This window comes from Piliocolobus tephrosceles, chromosome 1, assembly GCF_002776525.5.
Source record: "Piliocolobus tephrosceles isolate RC106 chromosome 1, ASM277652v3, whole genome shotgun sequence".
Taxonomy (NCBI): Eukaryota; Metazoa; Chordata; class Mammalia; order Primates; family Cercopithecidae; genus Piliocolobus; species Piliocolobus tephrosceles.
In genome coordinates, this window is record NC_045434.1 from 30,176,595 (window position 1) to 30,190,775 (window position 14,181).

At 40.6% G+C, this 14,181-nt stretch overlaps 1 protein-coding gene across 1 annotated transcript in view; it reads right to left on the reverse strand.

The window, feature by feature from the left end:
* Positions 1 to 14,181, reverse strand: part of SLC9C2 (solute carrier family 9 member C2 (putative)) — a 100,502-nt gene that overhangs the window by 47,649 nt on the left and 38,672 nt on the right. The window contains exons 9-10 of the mRNA XM_023207043.1: positions 6,864 to 7,032; positions 4,233 to 4,314 (exon numbers count right to left, since the gene is read on the reverse strand). Coding sequence (XP_023062811.1) covers positions 4,233 to 4,314; positions 6,864 to 7,032 — 251 coding nt within the window. The remainder of the gene's footprint in view (positions 1 to 4,232; positions 4,315 to 6,863; positions 7,033 to 14,181) is intronic.

Consider the following 14,181-nt stretch of genomic DNA (forward strand, 5'->3'; position numbering starts at 1 on the left):
GAGGGGAAGGGAGGGGAGGGGAGGGGAGGGGAAGGGAGGGGAAGGGAGGGGAGGGGAGGGGAGGGGAAGGGAGGGGAAGGGAGGGGAGGGGAGGGGAGGGGAAGGGAGGGGAAGGGAGGGGAGGGGAGGGGAGGGGAAGGGAGGGGAAGGGAAGGGAAGGGAAGGATCCATAACTGGGGAGAAAGGAGAGCTGCCTAAAATCTGCCCCATGTACTAGCCTCACTCAACCATTAGAGCCCTTTGCTTTGAGGTGGGCTGTCACAGGAAGTTCTGCAACAGTGTTTTGGAGCACAGTTCTAAGAATGTGCAGGACTTTCTGAAAACACCCAAGCAGAATAGTGTTGACTCTTATGAGTAGAACAGGATAAATATATCAGGCTACTTCCATATTTAGAACAACTCTACTTCAACATTATCCTTCCTTTGCCCTCATTAGTTCCATGCTCTACAAGAAACCTTTTGATTACCAATCTGGTTTATCAAGAAAATTGGTATCAGAGGTGAATACTGTGATAATGGTCACAAAAATTTCACACATAGAAATTCATCCTCATTATAAACTAGTAAATCAGCCTTCTGGTTTATTGATGAATCTGGGAGTGTGGTGCAGGCATGCCTTGTTTCATTGTACTTTACCTTATTGTGCTTTGCAGATATTGCAGTTCTTACAAATTGAAGGTCTGCGGCAACCCTGCATCTAGCAAGTCTATCAGCACCATCTTTCCAACAGTATGTCCTCGCTTCATGTCTCTGTGTCTACATTTTGGTAATTCTCACAATATTTCAAACTTTTTCATTATTATTATATCCATGATGGTGATATGTGATCAGTAATCTTTGATATTACTGATGTAATTGTGTTGGGGCACCACAAACCGCACCCACATAACACAACAATCAGTAAGTGTGTGTTCTGACTGCCCCTCAGACTGGCCATTTCTGCATCTCTCTCGCTCTTTCCTTGGACCTCACTATTCCCTGAGACACACAATATTGAAATTAGGCCAATTAATAACCCTACAATGGCTTCTAAGTGTTCAAGTGAAAGGAAGAGTCACATGTCTCTCACTTTAAATTAGAAACTAGAAATGATTAAATTTAGTGAGGAAAGCAGGTTGAAAGCCAAGATCAGCCAAGCACTAGGCCTTTTGCACTAGTCAGTCAAGTTGTGAGTGGAAAGAAAAATCTCTTGAAGGAAATTAAAAGTGCTACTCCGGTGAACACACAAATGATAAGAAGGCAAAACAGCCTTATTGCTGATATGGAGAAAGATTGAGTGGTCTGAATAGAAAATCAAACCAACACAACATTCCCTTTAGCCAAAATCCAATCTGGAGCAAGGCCCTAACTCTCTTCAGTTCTATGAAGGCTAAGAGGGGTGAGGAAGCTGCAGAAGAAAAGTTAGAAGCTAGCAGAGGTTGGTTCATGAGGTTAAAGGAAAGAAGTCATCTCCATCACATTAAAGTGCAAAGTGAAGCAGCAAGCGCTGATGTAGAAGCTGCAGCAAGTTATCCAGAAGATCTAGCTAAGATCATTGATGAAGGTGATTTTCAATGTAGATTTCAATGTAGATTCAGCAGACTTTCAATGTAGATAAACGGCCTTATATTGGAAGAGGATGCCATGGATGACTTTTCATTACTTAAAAGGAAAAGCCAATGCCTAGCTTCAAAGCTTCAAAGGACAGACTTGTTAGGCGCTAATGCAGCTTGTGGTTTTCAGTTGAAGCCAATGCTTACTTACCAGTCTGAAAATCCTAAGACTCTTAAGAATTAAGCTGAATGTATTCTGTCTGAGGTCTAAAAAAGAAAAAACAAAGTCTGGATGACAGCACATCTCTTTACAGCATGATTTATTAAATATGTTAAGCTCACTATTGATACCTACCGCTCAGGAAAAAAAGATTCCTTTCAAAATATTACTACTCACTGACAATACACTTAGTCAGGCAAGAGCTCTGATGGAGATGGACAAGGAGTTGAATGTCGTTTCCCTGCCTGCTAGCACAACATCCATTCTGCAGCCCAAGTACCAAGGAGTCATTTTGACTTTCAAGTCTTACTATTTAATAAATACATTTTGTAAGGCTACAGCTGTCATAGATAGTGATTCCTCTGATGGATGTGGGGAAAATCAATAATAAACCTCATGGAAAGAATTCACCATTCTAGGTGCCATTAAGAGCATTAATAATTCAACATTAATAGGAGTCAGGAAGAAGTTGATTTTAACCTTCAGAGATGACTTTGAGGGGTTCAAGACTTCAGTGGAGAAAGTAACTGCAGATGTGGTGGAAATAGCAAGGGAACTAGAATTAGAAGTAGAGGCCGGGCGCAGTGGCTCACGCCTGTAATCCCAGCACTTTGGGAGGCCAAGGCGGGGGGATCACGAGGTCAGGAGATCCAGACCATCCTGGCTAACACGGTGAAACCCTGTCTTCCCCGTCTCTACTAAAAATACAAAAAAATTATCTGGGTGTGGTGGCGGGTGCCTGTAGTTCCAGCTATTCAGGAGGCTGAGGCAGGAGAATGGTGTAAATCTAGGAGGTGGAGCTTGCAGTGAGCCGAGATGGCGCCCCTGCACTCCAGCCTGGGCGACAGAGCAAGACTCCGTCTCAAAAATAAATTAATTAATAAAAAGAGCCTGAACATGTGACTGAATTGCTGCAATCTCAGGATAAAATTTGCATGGATGAGGAGTTGCTTCTTATGGATGAGTAAACAAAGCGCTTTCTTGATATGGCATCTACTCCTGGTGAAGATGCTGTGAACATTGTTGAAAGGACCGCAAAGGATTTAGAATATTTTATAAATTTAGTTGCTAAAGCAGTGGCAACAGGTTTTGAGAGGATTGACTCCAATTTTGAAGGAAGCTCTACTCTATGTAAAATGCTATCAAACAGCACTGCATGCTACAGAGAAATCTTTCATGAAAGGAAGAGTCAGCTGATGTGCCAAACTTCTTTGTTGTCTTAAAGAAATTGCCATAGCCACCCAATCTTCAGCAACCACCACCTTGATCTGATCAGTCAGCAGCTATCAACCCTGCACCAGCAAAAAGATTGTGAATTGCTGAAGGCTCAGATGATTGTTAGCATTTTTTTAGCAAGAAAGCCTTTTTTCATTAAGGTATGTAAATAGTTTTCTTCAACACTGTGTTTTTGCATTATAATTGACTACATTACAATGTAAACACAACTTTCACATGCACTGGGGAACCATATAATTTGTATGACTTGCTTTATTGTGATATTTGTTGCATTATTTGCTTTGTCATATGGTCTGGAATTGAACCTGCAATATCTCCAAGTTATGCCTGATATGTAAATCTCCAGTAGTCTGATCAATTTTAAATACCCGGACAAAATCGGGTCTCTGTAGCAGCAAAGCTGAGGATCAGGCCATAACATATTGAACTATACTAGGGCTCTGCTATAAGACTTTGCCTAATCTCACCCCAGTTTTCCCCTCTCCCCTTGACTCTACTGCCACCAAGTATCTTATGCTGGATTTCTCTACTGAATGTGTCTATTTGTTATTTTATTATATTTATGCATTTTATTGTAAATGGCCTGAGATTCCTTTTAGAAATAACCAACTGTGGCAGAGCCTGCTGATATCTCCCAACATCCATTCTCTTCTTCTTCCTTCTGCCAATAGACTCTCCAAGTTTTGGCTGGTTATATCACCAGCAGGGAAAGATGATATTTCCCAGCTTCCCTTGCCCATGTGTGTCCATGTGACTAAGTTCTGGCCAATGGAATGTGAGTGATAATGATATATACAGAGGGAGGCTGCTTACCCTCCATTGCCACACACTCCTCCCCCACCATTTCCCCTTTCTAGTTGGTTGGATTGTAGACATGGTAGTAGTGAGCAGGCTTCTACCCTGTGGACAAGAGTAGCACCCTAGGGCATGGAAGAGCAATCAAAGGAAAGGAACTTGGATTTCTAAACAACCTTATAGAGTAGAACCATCTCACACTTCTGGACTTTTTGGTGGAGGGAAAAAAAAACCCTTCTGTCTTGTTTAAGCCTCTGTTCATCTGGCTTTTGTTAAACTGGCTGAACCAATATCCCAAGCAATATGCATCTAAATATATGAATACATGAGAAATGAATAATTTCTAAACCATTTCCTTGAGCTTCATGAGAAACGTGCCCATGACACCCAGCAATAACCTGTTTGTATTATTCTCCCCAGCTAATTCATGAATGAGACATATACTTTACCTAACTTCCTGGCTGACTGAGTCATCACGTATGAATTTATTCCCATTGTCAATAATGATATTACTTGCACATAGAGTATAAACTAAAAACAAAGCACATAAATAGTTAGAACCAAAATATTAAATAAGTACTCCAACAGCAATCATTGTTCAATTAGCCACCAACAAAATTCTGTTAATATCTTAATCCACATTTTAAAATCCTGTTTCTGACAAGTCAGTTAAGGCAAAAAGGCAGTTTCGTGGACATTGCCTGAACATACTACACTGGGGCAGACATTAATTTTCAATCTGAACGAGGAAAACAATAGACTGGAGATTCTGTGCTAAGGACACTGAGGGAGGAGCTCTCCACAGTTGCCACTCCTGGCAGCAGTCATGCAAAGACAGCACAGCGGTAACCACCCCAGGCATGGCTGTGGAAACTGCAGGGTGGAGAGAAAGCCCAGCAGCCACAGGCGGTGGTGACTGTGGGCAGCAGAGGGATATGTGCCTGCCACCAGCATTTACTACAGCTGCACCAGAGGTTCTGAAGGAGAAGGCAGGAGCTGTGGTGAGACCTGGAGAGGTGCTGTGTGGAAGCAGAAAGATAACTAACATTTGTAGGCCATGACTTTGCCATTTCTTAGCCATGTGACCGGGGGCCAGTTAATTTAACCATCACTCTGAGCCACAGCATCCTTCACTGAAAAGAGGAGTTAGTAATTTCTCCTCCAGTGTCTCGCACGCTTAACTAACAACAATCACCTGAAGTGCTTGTTAAACCTACTGACTCCCGCTGTGGGTTGTGATTCTGTAGGTCTAGGGTGGAAGCAATGGGACTCTTAACACCAGACAGAACTAAGAAACACTGTAAAATGTTGCCCAGGTGTTAGTTAACTTCTCATTGACTTGGTTTTAGGCCAATTTCTTGCATAAAAGAGAATCGAAGGAGCTGTAATGTTGATTATTTTACTTTTCTTTTGGAGCATGGAAAGAACCAAAGTCTTTGCAAAACCACTGGTTATTTGAACTCGAAATTAATGCCCAGATCAGGCCCGTGGATATAAAACCTCAGAAAAAAATGTGATGAGGAATATGAATATGATACTCTATCAAAAATAGCACTTCCTGTTTGGGGAGTTAGGGCACCTGAGGTCTTTCCCTCTTCTGCTACATACAGAAGGCTACTCTTTGATTGGATTTCTCTACATGCAAGATGGAGAGGTCAATAGTTGCTCCCAAAAAGAAGGTATTAAATAAATACTGTATTCCTTGGGCCTTCGGGACAGCAGCAAAATAGTAAAGAAGAGAAGTTCTGGGGTGGAAATTGGACAATAGTGACAAACTCTGTACATCTACCTCCAGATTCCTTGGTAGATGAGTCAGTGCTCTTGAGCTCATATCATTCAAGAAGTTTTCCCCCTCCCAGAAACAGATTTGGGTTTATCTTATTAGAAGGTAATGAGAGGCTGGTCCTGGAGATTTCTAGCAGCTTCTGGAAACTTCTCTAGCTAGCTCACAGTGCTGTCACAAATGACAGAGTACACGGCCAGCAGTTGCACTGGGCTCTTTGAATCTTGCCTGGACTGTCAGATGCAGCCACCACCAGACTCCCCAGAAATCCACCAGCTAACCCATGGGGAAAGGCTTTGAGAAAGAGTGGAAAGGAAATCAAGTTTTGTTTTGTGCTACAGATAATGGAGTCTTTGCCCAGAATTTTTCGAGAAATAATTTTTTTTAAATTAGCCCTAAAGACATAAATCTAACTAGACCCTTAATTTAAAAATGTATAAAATATTTCTTACCTTGGTATACTTACCTAGCATTTCAGTTTTTGTTCTAAGAACTATAAGGATTAAAATGCTCTTGACAAGAGTATTGTTTTTTCGTGCTTTCTGGCAGCTATTGAAAAATAGTATTTGTACTCGGGCCTGGTGGCTCACGTCTGTAATCCCAGCACTTTGAGTGGAGGCCGAGATGGGTGGATCACCTGAGGCCAGGAGTTCGAGACTGGCCTGGTCAATATGGCGAAACCCTGTCTCTACTAAAAATACCAATAATAATAATAATAATAATAATAATAATAATAATAATAATAATAATCCAGATGTGGTTGTGCACACCTGTAATCCCAGCTACTTGGGAGGCTGAAGCATGAGAATTGCTTAAACCTGAGAGGCAGAGGTTGAAGTGAACCAAGATCGTACCATTGCACTCCAGCCTGGATGACAGAGCAAGATCTTGTCTCAAAAAAAAAGAAAAGAAAAGAAAATAGCATTTGTGTATTCAATAACATTTATTGAGCATTTATTAAGTGTCTGGTATTTTATTGAGCATGATCTCAATTCTCAACTAAAAGTTGAAGCTCAGCAAGGCTGGGGAACTTCCTCAAGATCACCCAGCCTGTGAATGGTGGAGTCCAGATCAAAGCCCCAGTGTATCTAATACCACATCCATAACTACTCCATGACTTGGTCCCTTTCACATTCTCAACATAAATAACGTTCTAATCTGTTCCTTTCTACTTAAAAGAATGCATTTTAAAAATCTAATTCAAAGCTGGTGAACTTTATTACTGGGTTCTCTGACAAGAGGGCAAGATAAGTAAAAATGACAAATACGAATAATCATGAGATATGATCTTTCCTACCATTTGTGGTACTTCCACTTTCTGTTCAGCAAGATTATAAATATCAGGAGCCAAGAGTAAATTAAAAACTCCTTTAATTCCAGACAACGTGATTACAACTCCCCATCGCCAATTATATTCATAACTTGATTGCATCAAAATAGGGCTCACTAACAAAACAGTAAGCAACCTGTGGAGAGGGAAACATTAAAAATAAATCACGTCTTGTTTATTAATGTTATTCATAGTTGAAAGCATATACTAAATACTAAATTCAATATAAAAATTTTCAGGAAAGAAAAAAACAATGCAATTTATTGTTAAGTCCTTCCAATTTTCTCGGACTAACCAAATCTACTATTTAAATTTTGCACATGACACTCAAGTCTTGAAAAATAATGCTAGAAATTCTAAACAAATATAAGGAATTATCATCAACACTAGTGTATAATGTTTGAATTTGGGTAGTAAATTCTTACAGGGAAGCCTCTTCTAAGAATGCTGACAAGTTCGTCTACTCCTGAAAAGCCATACATGACTGGATTCAAAATTATAATGGGGGCATGTGCAGATCATGACTCAAATGTAAAATTATTTTAGAAACATTAATAAACTTAACCCAACCAAATGTTTATTGAGCTCCCACAAGAATCATAAGCTAAAAGTCACACAAATAATTTTAATTTGCACCTTCTTGCTCTCCAGATTACTTTTCTATAGGACCCTGTGCCAAAATTTAAAATCTATCATTAAGGGACTGGCCCTGAGAGAATATCAATACTGTACTTCAGATAATTTAGAACAAATGAAATTTCAGCAAAAGTGAAAGCAGATATGTTCTTAGCCTCAAAAAACTATTGTGTATCAGTTGATCAGCTACAATTGCACAAGTCAATTTACAGAATTCCAGTCATTGAGAAACAGAAAATCTACAATTACCACCTATAATGTATAAAATTATTTGGGCAAACTCCTCTGCCTTGCATGCGAGCCTTTTGCAACATGACTCTTACCAACCTTTTCAGCCTTACTAAATAACCTTTCCCTAAAATATCAGAGTCCAACCAAAATAGAAACAACTTATGTCATTTCCTGATATCAAAAACAGGGAGGCAGAATAGCAAATACTCTGAAGTCAGCCTACCTGTGTTAAATCTAGGCTTGCCTTTTACTAACTGCATAACTACGTAAGCAAGTTATTTAATCTCTCTGTGTCTCAGCTTCTTCATCTGTAAAATGAAGATAATAACAATTGTACTTGCCTCAAAGGATTATTGTGGTAATTCAGTTAAATGAGGCAATTTACTCAGGGCTTAGAATGATGCTTTGCATGTGGTCAGCACTCAATACATAATCAATACATAATTATAACTATATATGATACATATGTATCCATACAAAATATTCAATCAGCAATGCTTATTATGTTCATGTATTCCCATTTCTTTATCTTGGCTCATCCTCTCTGAAATATTTTTCTCAAGTCTTTACAGAAAACCCCCACACACGTCAAGGGCCAACTTAAGGATAATTCCCTCCATTAAAGCCTTTCCTCTGGTGACGTGGAACCATCAGTTCAGCAAGATCTCTGGCACTCACTGGCCATTTGACCTTGGAAAAGGTCCTTTGCTTTTCTGGGGCACGATTTCTTCAAAATGTAGAAAATAACAGAGATAAATAATTGGAGATGATAATTCTTTTTTTTTTTTTTTTTTTTTTTTTTTTTTTTTTTTTTTTGAGACGGAGTCTCACTCCGCTGCCCAGGCTGGAGTGCAGTGGCCGGATCTCAGCTCACTGCAAGCTCCGCCTCCTGGGTTTACGCCATTCTCCTGCCTCAGCCTCCCGAGTAGCTGGGACTACAGGCGCCCGCCACGTCGCCCAGCTAGTTTTTTGTATTTTTTAGTAAAGACGGGGTTTCACTGTGTTAGCCAGGATGGTCTCGATCTCCTGACCTCGTGATCCGCCCGTCTCGGCCTCCCAAAGTGCTGGGATTACAGGCTTGAGCCACCGCGCCGGGCCTGGAGATGATAATTCTTATCTCCTAGTGTTGTTAGGAAGATGAAATGAGATAATGGATGTATACCTGAGTCAAACAGTGTGCTAAAGCCATGTTTCTTTCTTTATGACCAATCTCAACTTACACATGGGCTCTCATGGCAGAACAAAATGTTAACTTTCAAATGGAATAACTTAGTCTTTTCTAGTTTAAACATTCTTTGGGTATAACTTGATCTTGCCTATATAAATAGTCAATTCAAATTTCCCTATAAAGAGCAGTTTGTCCTGTTTTCCAAGATGCTCCCCCTGCCCTGCCTTCCCAAGACAGGGTCTGGAAACTCACATAACTCATGGCATCAGGGAAAGGCTTGCAGAGAACATCTGTCGATTTAGGTGACTTGTGTTTCTTGTGTTTGGCCTTTGGCCCCTGTTCTTGAGACATCTACTGGGAAGTATTCTTGGTCTATTTTTTTCAGCAAGGCCAATGCATGGTAATTGCTCGGATGACCTGTCTCCTCTACCAACTAAATGACCACAACCACCACCCCAGCACTGCAAATCCCTTGAGGTCTGCTGCCACTCTCATTCGACCCTAGGTTTGAATGGTCTCCCATGCAGCCTTCCGACTTGGGGTCACTTTGGTGACCTTTCTGGCACACTCACCAAGTATCTTCTGAATTCACCACAGAGGAGGAAAGAACTTCAGATTTCTTCCATGTCAGAAGCAGATTAAGTAAGGATCAAAAGTACTATCTCAGGCCTATTGTCTACTTACCATTTCTGCTCAGTAGCCTTAGGCCCATGTCACTCTAGGAGGCTGCATTTCCTCAGAGTTCCAAACCGGAGGTACAGGTGGGGATGTGATGGGAGTGGAGCAATGTCCTCACCCTGGTCTCAACCCCCTCTATAATCAGCAATGTTCTACTTCCCCTTCCTGTTTGTCATAGCCTCCATTATCTTCACCATGGCATAAAAGAAAATTATGTAACCCGAATCTACCAAGCTTGTCTCTTGATATAAAAAAGGATATTTTCAGAATTTAACAAAGTCTTCTCTTCTTCAGCAAAGCCTGGCTTTCAGAACCGTTGTCTCATTGTGTGGTCTCAAAAATATTCAGAAATCAAGAGCTACATATAAACTCTTTGTTTTGGAATTTCATCATAAAATCTTAATCTTTTTTAGCTGAATAGAAGGAAGATCATACGTAAAGAAGTATAATACGAAAAAGAAAACACATTCATATATTGCAGGAACAGCACTCCTTTTATAGTGGATATTGTGGCGTTCCATTTAGAATTCCTTTTCGGGGCTGACAGCCCATCCTCCAACTGGTAGGAATTTGAGGATTTAAATGGGCCTGCATGGCTCTGCCTCTCACTGCACATTGCTCTGGGCCACAGGGACTTGCCCTCCTCAAAGCTGTTGCCTCTCAAGGGATAGCCCTTGGCCAATGACTGCCTTATGAAGATAAAAAGGCCTGTTCCCTTATCTCAGTGTGGGATGACTCTGAAGGGCCCTTCCAGCTCCACAGTTTCCCATAGCTCAGGGGAGCCTTGGATGAAACTGTGCTGTGGGTCAGCTTCTCCCCTTGCCCAATTCTGTCTTCCACACTTGCCCAATGAACCTTTTGCCAACAACTCTCCCAACCCTCCTAACCCTTCCTCTCAGATTCTGCTCCCAGGAAACCCAATCTATGACTCCTTCGAATTTGTAAATCTAGCACAGGGCAGGCATTCCACAGACCCCCTCAGCTAGCTATGAAGCCTCATAACACGTTTCTTGTTCCTTTTCTTTCTTTCTTTCTTTCTTTCTTTCTTTCTTTCTTTCTTTCTTTCTTTCTTTCTTTCTTTCTTTCTTTCTTTCTCTTTCTTTCTTTCTTTTTCTTTCTTTTTCTTTCTTTCTTTCTTTCTTTCTCTTTCTTTCTTTTTTTCTTTCCTTCCTTCTTTCTTTCTTCTTTCTCTTTTTCTTTCTTTCTTTCTTTCCTTCTTTCTTTCTCTTTCTTTTTTATTTTTATTTTTTAGACAGAGTCACACTCTATAACCCAGGCTGGAGTGCAGTGGAATGATCTTGGCTCACTGCAATCTCTGTCTCCCAGGTTCAAGAGATTCTCCTGCTTCAGCCTTCCAAGTAGGTGGGATTACAGGCATGTGCCACCGCACAAAGCTAATCTTTGTATTTTAGTAGAAACAGGGTTTCACCGTGTTGGCCAGGCTGGTCTTGAACTCATGACCTCACATGATCCACCCGCCTTGGCCTCCCAAAGTGCTGGGATTACATGTGTGAGCCACTGTGCCTGGCCCCATAACATATTTCTTAAGCCTCCTATATGAAGCTTATCTTTCCTTATGTCACAGTTATTTATATATTTATTTTATCCCTCCAACTAGATTTTAAACTTCTTGAGGAGAGGTACTGTGTTTTATGCATCTCTGTGAACCTTGAGACTTCAAACAGCAAGTCCTATTGTATTTACATGGTCACGGTCACTCCATTAGAGAAAGAGACGTGGGGTTGCTGTTTGCCTGGGATGGAGCTGGGGGTAAGGGATGTTACCAGAGACCAGGGAAAAAAAAATGTACCATATTGTTTGGCTTCTGAGCTAAAAGACTACTTATTTTTAAGGCAAGTTTGCATAGCTGTACAACCAAGACCTGAAAGTAGAATTAGCTGAATCAGCATCCTCTGACCTCAGACTAAAGAGTTGATAGGAGACAGTGTCTCTATTCTACCCTTAGTTCCAGCTCTTCACACTGGGGGAAGCTGGTCAGAGAAATGTGGGGTCCTGCTGATGAATGGAGTATGGATGGGAAGTCTGACAGTCCCTCAGGAGTATGACTAACCTGAGGGACTTAGATACAACAAAGTCTGGACTAGAGCCCCTGTCCAGGCGACAGCCTTCAAGGACATCAGCAACTGGTCCCAGAACAGGCTTGACCAGATAAAATGAACATCACTGGTGCCTTCCATTGTCACCACCACTGGCCAATCACACATGAAAAAGATCAGCCACTCCCACCCATTCCCCCAAGGACTGACCAATCACATAAAGGACACACACACACACACACACACACACACACACGACTGTAACTAATCTAACAATCCTGAACTGACCTGGGAAGTCACTAGATTGGAATGAATTTACCTGATTGTATGTAAACTAAATCCACCAGGATCCAGCTCACAGCTATATAGTAAAGCCAGTTCTAGAAATAAAATTTCATTTTTTTGAGTACTAAACATCTGGGCACCATTTTAATAGGAATTAAGTTATATTCCCATTACAACTCTATAGGGAAAAAAATTCATTAAGGTCATCGTTCAAGTCAGAAACTAGCCCCTGTGCCCAATGACTATTGAAAAAAATTCAGAGCTCCCTAGAAGTGCTGACTGCAACATCAAAGAAGCCAAATTAATCTTTGTCAAGGTGGAGATCAATTATACTTGTTTCTTCTAATTTTGTACTTCATCAAAGTGAAATTCTGAGGTCTGAATTTTTAAAAATATCTTTTAATGAGTTTCATAATGTTTATTTTTCTGATTATCAAAAATGCAAGCAATCTCACAAATTGTAACTTTTGGTCTACCTTCCAAGATTATTAATTTTAAATATTCTTTAAACATTTTCTACATAGTGGAGCTTAACAGATTAGGAACGATTTTCTATTAATCTTAAAAATATACACATCAAGGATAAGTGATTTCATAAATGGAAAGTGCAAGATTTTCTTTTCCATAATTCACACCCCTCAGGACCTTTGGATTCTTTCTAATTTTTCATCTCTATGAATATGACTACAATGAAAACACTTTGAAAAAAATCATCATCGAGATTTTTTAAAAAATTTAACAGCTTCATTGGTATACAGAAATCTGCACATATTTAGCATATATAATTTGATGAGCACATTGTCCACTCCACATTTTAAATCACATTCTTACAAGTGGAATACAAACATTAAATCATTAACTATACAAGCAAGTGTTCTATAATACTTGCAGGGAGTGCTAAAAGGAGAACTACACAGTGACAAAGAGTGTGGGAGAGCAGTGCCTCCCCTGGTGGAGGTGGACGGCAGGGACCAGAAGCATGGAGGCTTTCCCTGAGGAAGGATGGTTTGTCCTGTAATCTGAAGGTACCAGGGGCCAGGATGAAGGACAGCCAGAGGACAGCTATGGAAGGACCTGAAGGAACAAGTATCTGAGGAACTTTGTCACACATGTTTGGAGTGAAGAGAGCAAGCAGCAGAGGGTCCTTTGAGCCGGCTGATGAGGGGGGCAGGGCCAGTGTTTCATAGGGTCTTTATCACACTCTCACAGGGCTGAATGCATGAATTTTAGGAACCACTGATTTTACCACTTTTCATTTTATTTTTAAAAATTTCTAGTGGGTTTAAAACTTAAACATGTTTTAGCCATTAATATTTCTTCTTTTATGAACTTGTCATATCCTCCATAATGTTTATTATTTTTAAATGCCCCCTCAACCCAGCTTTTCCCAACTCCAGGAAGAACTGGGAAGAGAAGGCCAGGCCAATCTAGTTACTTTATCTTGGTTTTAAATGATAAAACAATACATGAATACTGAAAACAAATCTCAAATAGTAAAAAAGTATATGAAAAACTTTTTAATTTTCAATTTTTGTGGGTACAGAGTAGGTGTGTGTATTTAAGGGGTATGTGAGCTATTTGATACAGGGCATGCAATGCATAATAATGACATCATGCTAAATGCGGTATCCATGCCCTCAAGCATTTATCCTTTGTGTTACAGATAATCCAATTAGACTCTCTTAGTTATTTTTAATTGTACAATTAAATTATCAACTATAGTCACCCTGTTGTGCCATCAAATACTAGGTCTTACTCATTCCTTCTATTTTTCATACCTGTTAACCATCCTTACTTTCCCCCCTTATCCCCCTACTACCCTTCCCAGCCTCTGGTAACCCCCCATGAACTCTCTACCCCCATGAGTTCAATTGTTTTAACTTTTACATCCCACAAATAAGTGAAAACATGTGAAATTTGTCTTTCTGTGCCTGGCTTATTTCACAAAGAACATAATGACCTTCAGTTCTTTCCATATTGTTGCAAATGACAGGATCTCATTCCTTTTTTTTTTTTTTTTTTTTTTTTTTGAGACGGAGTCTCGCTCTGTCGCCCAGGCTGGAGTGCAGTGGCCAGATCTCAGCTCACTGCAAGCTCCGCCTCCCGGGTTTACGCCATTCTCCTGCCTCAGCCTCGCGAGTAGCTGGGACGACAGGCGCCGGCCACCTCGCCCGGCTAGTTTTTTGTATTTTTTAGTAGAGACGGGGTTTCACCGTGTTAGCCAGGAGGC